Raw genomic sequence first — 8,930 nt, forward strand, 5'->3', positions numbered from 1 at the left:
GAGTTTAGTGAAAGATCTCTTATCATTTGAGAAGACATGGAGGGACCTGGAGAGTATTATGCTAAGCAAAACAAGCCAAGCAGAGAAAGACAAATATCACATGATCTCACTTATTTGTAGATGATAATGAACTAAACAAACTGAATGAACAAAATTGACCCAGAGACATAGAGGTAGGGTATAGACTGACAAACCTCAGAAAACAGGGGGGAGGGGGTTGGAGAGGAAGAGATAAACCACAGAATTTATAGCATGTATGCATGATCAGTGAACATAGACAACAAAACTTGGGATGGGGCGGGGGGAGGGGTAAGGGGAGGAGTGTCAATGGGGGAAAAAGAAGAAACATTTGTAACAAAAATAAATTAATAAAAATAATTTAAAAAGTGTGTAGCAAATATTTAAGTAAATAAAAAAGACTGCTAATTTTCAACTCTTATATGCTAGATTTTTGCTTGTCATCTATGTGTAAAAACTAGCCAATCTTAAATACTCCAATGTTATAAATATCTTGGACACATGCAGATTTCTTACCATATTCTTTCACTTCAAAGGAGTGCTCTATTTTTTTCCCTGACTCCTTCTGCACTATGACCTTGTAGTGACCCAGAGTGGGATCCACTGAGAGTGGGAAAGAGAGCTGGTTGAGTCCCCCTTGTAATGTGAGTCTTTCCCATTGGAAAATTCGGTTCCTCTTGGGATTCTATAGGTAAAAACATTGTGAGTTTATGGAAACAGTTGAAATATATACTTGTGAGTAGAGGGACATGGGGAAGGTTGACATTGAGACTTGGACAATGGATGGTTGGTAAAGTGGCACCAAAGGATTCGCAGAGTTTTCTAAGAATTCCAGATTGAGAAAAGGACAATGACTTTACCAGCTATGAGATATTACAGATGACAGTACCTTCTTTTTTAGATTAGGCATATTTATTGTGGTCAGAAATATTGGAAGAGTCACTATATTGCATAATCTCAGGGAATTTTGTTCTTTTATGTACGTCTTATACACTTTTCAAGGGATTTGGGATAAACAAGGAAAACAGTGCTTATGTAGTTTTGGTGAAATGCTAGTGGGAACAGAAGAGGTGGAGAGAGGCAGTTTAACACAACTTGAATTAAGTCCTCATCCCAAATAAGGTACATAGCATAGTTCTTACCTCAATATAAACCACTGGAAACTGAAAAGAAAGAAACAACATGAGCATGAGATAGAGTTTAGAAAGGGAAAATTGTGATATCAGCATTTATAATGTATCTGGGTGAGAGGAAGTGAGTCTACATATTTCTCATCCAAGCAAAGAATTATGCCCCAGTTTGGTTCACAGCACTTTATACGTTTAGTTTTGGATGCCCAATGAAATAATGTACAATTAAGGAAACATAAACTTAGGTTAAAAAGGTCCCAATAATAAGTTCATTTTGCAAATGATATTTATCTCTAAGAAATTCTTGATTTCTCTAAGAGAGAATTCAAATACAGTTAGTTTTCCTTTGTTCAATAAAAATAACTGGTACTTTTAAGAAGATAATTTAAACAATATTTATTTTATTCTGAGAATGTAATTGATGAGCTGATTTCCCTTATTCTCCAGCAGTGGTGCCCTCAGAAAATCTTTCTGTGGTAGATTTAAGTATCTCATACTGGTCTCTGGTTCACCAAAAGTACAGGCTGTAACTTTTTGCCTGTTTCACCCAACCTCACCCATTGTTATGAGACTCACCGTTTCATTCAAAGGGTGAAAACTGACATCCACAGAGACAATTCGGAATCTCACTGAAATAGAGATTTTCCCCATGAAATCCTCCAATGGGAATTCAGATAACAACATGCCAGGACATTTTCATGATGGCAGAATAAAGTAATAAAGAATCCCCCCACAACCCTCCCCTTAACGTCCTTGTTCATTTGTTTCCTTATACCTGTTTGTCCTGGTTTGTAGATGGGTTTGTCTGTCTGGACAAAGACGAGACTCTCTGCTTTTAATAAGTGTATTGTCTTCCTCGTTATGAACTCCTGGGTTGGCCCTTTCACCTGCACAGTAATAAGTGCTGAGGAAGATGGCAACTCTGGAATCTATAAAACAGAAATATGAGCTGAAGAATCTGTCTAGACTGACCCACTTCTGAATGTCTCAGCCTTTATGATATTCTCATTTCGCTGATTAGTCCCATGAGCTTTAGTAGAAAATATGGTCAAAGATTATTACTGCTTTATAGATTTTTGTGATTGTGTAACATTACAGTAACGATTCATTGATTTAATTCAAGGGAAAATGTCATTGCAATAAAACAAACTTCAACTAGTAATGATAGTGACGGAAATAACATGCCTGTATTTTCACAGCAATTATATGCTATTGTTCATAGTAAGCCAGTATGATTAACTAAATATTTAATATCTTAAGTATTAGAAGGACAATACATTAACTATCAGCCATCTGTGTGATCTTAGATAAGTCATTTAACTATGAATCTTACTGTTTATATCTGTGATGGCATGAAGATTGTCTTAGAAGTTCAAGAGCAAATGAAATCTTTCCTATAATTACGGTTAGATTTCTTATATTGCACTAGATCTGTTTGTAAATATTATCTAGGCACATTCAGTAGAATTTTCATGTTTAGAATTTAAAGTTCACTCCATACTTCACATTTTGTTTTTCATTATGCTTTTTTATTGTTGGGGATCAGAACACAAGGCATCGACTAAATATGTGCTTTCATTAACAATCTCTCTTATCCCAAAGAATGATACTGACAATTAAGGGGCTGCAGTAGAAAGAGTCCTTCTCTGTCACCAGGTCCGTAAGGAGGGCCTTGCTGTACTTTTCATATTCCAGAATTACATTAAGTGTTACTGTCTCATTTAGGTGACTAAGCATGACACAGGCCTTCTCAGGAACCCCACTGTATGGCTGTTTTGGGATCACCACCAGGTACTGCCTGTGGAGAGGAAGAATCTAAATCAATCGTGGAGAGGTTAAAAAAAAATCATTATTTTTATTTATTTATTCATTATTTATTTATTTGTTTGTTTGTTTAATCCTCACCAGAGGATATTTTTCTATTTATTTTCAGATAGAATGAGAGGGAGGGAGGGCGAAACAGATAGAAAGAGTGATGAGAGAGAAACTCTATTGGCCACCTCCTGCACACCCCCTACTAGGGATTGAGCCCAAAATCTGGATGTGTGCCCTGACTGGGAATTGAACCAGTGACCTCTTGGTGCATGGGACAATTATCAACCAACTGAGCCACACCCGCTGGGCAAGACATCATTATCATGGCTGTTCCCTAGATAATCTTTGTTATCGTCACCAATCAGAACAAAGCTATTTTCATCAGGCATATAGAGGGTTGTACTTTTCAAAAACCAATCCAAAAGATCTTAGAAACTCAGAAACCCAACAAGCTAAACATTAATATGCTTTTCTTGTGAAAATAGTCACCCTCGTAATATTTGTAACCCTGTTCATAAGTCATGGGTAAGCAATCCATGAGTTATTATGTAATTTGTATTTTCAACTTTAGGAATAAAGAAAATGTGGTTATATACAAGGAACTATCATTCAGCCTTAAAAAAGGAGGAAATCCTGCCATTAACAATGACAGGGATGGAACTTGAGGACGTTATGCTAGGCAAAATAAGCCAGACAGAGAAAGGTAATACTGCATGGTATCACTTATATGTGAAATCTAAAAGAAAGAATAAAAAGAAAGGAAGGAAGAACATCAAAGTTATAGAAATAGAGAGTAGAAAAGCGGTTGCCAGGGTGGGATGTGGGAAGAACAGGGAGAGGTTGGTAAAAGGGTACAAAGTTTTAGTTACAAGACGAATAAGGCCTGAGGATCTAATGTATAACATGGTGATTATACTTGATAACACTCTATTGTATAATTGAAATTTTTCTAAGAGAGTAGCTTTTAAAGGTCTCACCAAAAAAGAAAAAAAGAGAGTAAATATGTGATAAATGGATGTGTTAATTAACTCAATGAGGGGAATCTTTTTACAATGTATACATATATTAAACCATCACACTGGACACCTTAAATATCTTATACTTTTTTTTTTTAATTCTCACCCGAGGACATTTTTCGATATTTTGTTCAGATAGAGTGGGAGGGAGAGAGAGAGAAAGAAACATCGACTTGAAAGGGACACATCGAGTGGTTGCCACCTGCACAACCCAACCAGGGCTGGGGACAAACTGCAACCGAGGTACGTGCCCTTAGCGGGAACTGAATGCGGGTCTCTCTGGACTGCAGGCTGACGCTCTAACCCCTCAGCCAAACCGGCCAGGGCAATCTCATACTTTTTGATCAATTGTTTGTCAGCAAAGCTGAAAGAAACATTTTATTTTCTTTAGCAACAACAAAATTGTGATCAATTGATTAATCATCACTGAAACCATTCAGGACCTGTCTTCATGAAGTCATGGGTTTCATATGGAAGATATCATGAAATTTCATTGTTCCAGAAAACACTAAAGAGATACCATTTAACACATGGGGAGGTGTTGAACTGCTTTTTACCACTGTTTTAAAAGCAACTTTAGTTCTTTTCTGTCTTTCACTCTCTGGTGATGAAAGAAAAGCCACACCAACCTAGCCCAGTCACTAAACACATTCCCACATGTAGCCAGGAGAAAATCTTACTCTCCTCTGGCTTTTTGCTTGTCATTTATAATCACCCAAACCTGCTGCATTTTGCAAAGCTCTGCTTGCCCATGCCTTTTCTCCTTCAGAGGTGTCCCTGTCTATCTGGAAAACGTCTATTTTCTTCGTAAGACTTACCTTGAAAGCAATTTTCTCTGTGCAGACTTCGGTGACAGGTCACATAAGGAGTTAAGTTTCCTTTTTAAATAGGATTCTGCAATACTGGTTTTGCACTGCATTTCATTCTGTGCACCAACTTTCTTATCTACACTGTGAGTTATTGAGGGCAGGGTCCACATTTTGTTAATCTTTGTATCCCCAAAATCTAATGCCAGTCACTAAAGTTTTGCTGAAGGATTGAGTGAACCGACATACAAATGCTGGCTTATCTGTAGCTAAGCATCCGTTTCGTTAAGCTCTGATGGGAGAAAATCAAATGACTGAGTCACTTCACAGGGACCATGAAACTGCAGCCTTTTTCATGAGCCAATAAAGAATTTATCTGTTTTTGGCAGGGGGCGGGTAGTTCAGAATTCTCTGTCTTTATATTTTACAAATGCTGTAGAATTCTATATTCTTTAACTTTTACTTTTTTATTTTAGAATTTTATGTTCTTCTTTTTGTTTTAATCCTCACCCGAAGACATTTTTCCATTTTTTGTCCAGAAAGAGTGGGAGGAAGAGAGAAGAAGACAGAGAGAGAGAGAGAGAAACATCGACGTGAAAGGGACAAGTGGTTGCCACCCACACGACCCAACCAAAGCCAGGGACAAACTGCAATTGAGGTACGCGCCCTTAGCGAGAACCGAACCTGGGTCTTTCTGGACCACAGGCCAGCGCTCTAACCGCTGAGCCAAACCGGCCAGGGCAGAATTTTATGTTCTTATTTGGTGAATGCTTCATAAAAGTTACTGCCCTATGTTTGAGTTTTCTAGAATTGGAGTATACTTCTTTCCATGTGAGCAATAACAACATTAAAAAAATATTTATTGTATTTATTGGGGTGACATTGGTTAACAAAATTATATAGGTTACAAGTGTACAATTCTATAATATACCATCTGTATATTGTATTGTGTTCACCACCCTAAGTCAAGTCTTCTTCCATCACCATTTATCCCCCCATACCCTCTTCTACTTCCCCTCCTCCTTTTCCTTCTGCTAATCACCATACTGTTATCTGTGTGTCTTTTTTTTCTTAATCTCCTCACCTTTTCCACCTAGCTCTCCAATCTCTGTTCCTTATGAAAGTTATCAGTCTGTTTTCTGTATCTATGAGTTTGTTTCTATTTTGTTTGTCTGTTTTTGTTCATTAGATTTCACATATAAGTGAAATGCAATAACAACTTACTGACCCTTCCAAGACCTTTTGACAACAGATCATTCCACAGAGAATCAGAAAATAAATAAAAAGACAGACATCAAGAAGTAGATAACAGCCCTGGCCGGTTTGGCTCAGCAGTTAAAGTGTTGGCCTGCGGTCCTGAGAGACCCAGGTTCGGTTCCCACTAAGGGCACGTACCTCGGTTGCAGTTTGTCCCCGGCTCTGGTCAGTCGTGCGGGTGGCGGCCACTTGATGTGTTCCTTTCACATCGATGTTTCTCTCTCTCTCTCTGTTCCTCTCTCTCTCTCTCCCACTCTACCTGAACAAAAATGGAAAAATGTCCTCGGGTGATGATTAAAAAAAGAAAAAAAGAAAGAAGAAGTAGATAACACAATGGGAAACAGGAGGACAATAGACTTTTCTGCAAATGTCACTTACGGTTTTGAAGTAGCTGAAGCATCTCTGGGAAGGAGCAGGAAAAGCAGAATCAAGACTAGATAGGGCAGTTGGCTTCTCATGGTGTGGAGAGGGAAAGGAAATGATGGGAATCTGAGCCCTTGATTCCTTGAACTCTGCTCTTGTTCCAGACCCACTGGTTTTATTTTACTTGATGGGCAGTGAAAGTAAACTGTTAACCATTTATTTTCGTAACATATTAACTACTTCCAGTATTAAAAAATCAATTCTAGATAATTCCCACAACTGACAGTATTCTTTCATCTATTTTATCAAATTTTCTAAGAACTTCAAAAATAGTGCTTTGAGGCTACATTGGTTCTGGTTATTAGTCAGTACTTTCAATATTTTTAAGGAAAAACAAATAAATTACATAATATAATGAAATCAACCAGCATTCTTGATTTCTCTTTCCTTTAAACAATTGTTATTTAATTTAATTTTTTTAACTTTATTTTGGTTGTTGACCCTATTACAGATGTCCCCATCCCACCCCCTTTTGCCCAGGGAATATCACATCTTTTCCAAAGATTCATTCTATATGGTTCTTTAAGGAAACACAGAAATAAAATTTATCACAGGTATTTTTGTTGTTGTTTTTTAATCCTCACCCGAGGACATTTTTCCATTTTTTTGTTTAGACAGAGCGGGAGGGAGGGAGAGAGAGAGAGAGAGAGAGAGAGAGAGAGAGAGAGAGAGAGAAAGAAACATTGACTTGAAAGGGACACATCGAGTGGTTGCCACCTGCACGACCCAACCAGGGCCAGGGACAAACTGCAACCGAGGTACATGCCCTTAGCGGAAACCGAACCAGGGTCTCTCTGGACCGTAGGCCAACGCTCTAACCGCTGAGCCAAACTGGCCAGGGCTCTCACAGATTTTTAACCAAAATCATTTTGAAGATAATTTCTCTATTGTTTAAAAGATCAATTTTTGCTTTTTATAGCTATCCTTATGTTTGTTTATTTACAAAAGTCTATTGTTTATGTCTATGTTTATGTTTGTTGATAGTTCACTTGGATATAACAACCCATATAACATAATTTATTGTTTCTTAGTTCATTTAACATCTAAAATATAAAGCCAATTAATTAATTTTATTCTGTAAGAAAATGACCTTTATTTGATGAACATTCTTATTTAATTTAAGCTTGAGCAATATAAAAATATTTTGTGCCCCAGCTGGTGTGGCTCAGTGTATTGAACATCGTCCCATGGATTGAGAAGTCCCAGTTCAATTCCTGATCAGGGCATATGCCCAGGTTTCGGGCTCCATCCCCAGAGGGGTTGTGCAGGAGGCAGCTGATTGATGTATCTCTCTTACATTGATATATATATTATATATATATATATATATATTAGATAGAGGAGGGGTGAGGGAGAGAGAAACATTGATCAGCTGCCTCCTGCTTGCCCCCACACTGGAGATTTGGCCAATATGGGCATGTGACCTGACTGAGAATCCATCTGGCGACCTCTCAGTCCATGGGACGATGCTCAATCTACTGAGCCACACCAACTGGGTACAGAATCTTTATATTGTTTCACTCCAACTGATATTCCCAGCTCCCTGTCCTCCACTCTTACACTGCCATAAATCAATACACTTATTTTCCACTAGCTTAATATGGGATAAATTAACTTCTAATAAATAATAATGACTTTTAAGAGGTTCTATATTACTTCTCACAGGCATAATTATACTGTTTGGATAGTCACCAAACCTGTATTTTGGCCAAATAACCAAGTATAAAAATGCATAATTGGATAAATAAAAAATTATCATCAAAATTTGAACTTATGGAATGGAAGAATAAATGTGAAGTGTTATCAAAACTTCATCATTATTCTTTATAATTGGAAATTGTAGTAGACATATTTAAAATGTTTCCTATATGACATCAACAATATTTTCGCAGCATTCACAATGTAGACTTCTATACTCTGTGTTCTTCAAATTTTCTCCTGTATTCACAATAAAAAGGATTTTATTAAAATGTAACTCTTTATATATACTTAATTTTGAATCTAAAATTCTTCATCAGGAGCAAGATGACAAAAATGTATTATAAAAGACTAACATTTAATAAAATAAAACTGTAATATTACTTTTTATTTTTTTAACTCATCTTTATTATTGAAGGTATTGCAGATGTTGCTCACTTTTTCCCCCATTGACCCCCTCCTTCCCAATCCTGTCCCCCTCCTGCCTTTCCCACACTGTTTTCAGTGTTCATTGCTTATGCATATATGCATAGAAGTTCGTTGGTTTATCTCATCCTGCCCTCCCTCCCCATTTCCCTTTGAGATTCATCAGTCTAACAAATAATTTGTACATCTTAAATGCCTTCATCTTTTTCACTCAACCCCAGCCCCCACCCATCTGGCAAGCACCAAAAAGTTCTCTATACCTATGAGTCTGTTTCTGTTCTGCTTGCTCATTTTGTTTGTAGATTCAATTGTTGATAGATACATATTAATTGCCATTTTAC

At 37.2% G+C, this 8,930-nt stretch overlaps 1 protein-coding gene across 1 annotated transcript in view; it reads right to left on the bottom strand.

Moving 5' to 3' along the window:
* LOC118623323 (pregnancy zone protein-like) overlaps nucleotides 1-6,500 on the bottom strand; it is a 62,756-nt gene extending 56,256 nt beyond the window's left edge. The window contains 6 exon segments of the mRNA XM_036250836.1: nucleotides 535-703; nucleotides 1,161-1,181; nucleotides 1,725-1,777; nucleotides 1,924-2,077; nucleotides 2,763-2,946; nucleotides 6,421-6,500. Of these exon segments, the coding sequence (XP_036106729.1) occupies nucleotides 535-703; nucleotides 1,161-1,181; nucleotides 1,725-1,777; nucleotides 1,924-2,077; nucleotides 2,763-2,946; nucleotides 6,421-6,500 (661 nt within the window).
* Between the last annotated feature and the right edge of the window lie 2,430 nt (nucleotides 6,501-8,930).

This window comes from Molossus molossus, unplaced genomic scaffold (assembly GCF_014108415.1).
Source record: "Molossus molossus isolate mMolMol1 unplaced genomic scaffold, mMolMol1.p scaffold_m16_p_10, whole genome shotgun sequence".
NCBI classification, from domain to species: Eukaryota; Metazoa; Chordata; class Mammalia; order Chiroptera; family Molossidae; genus Molossus; species Molossus molossus.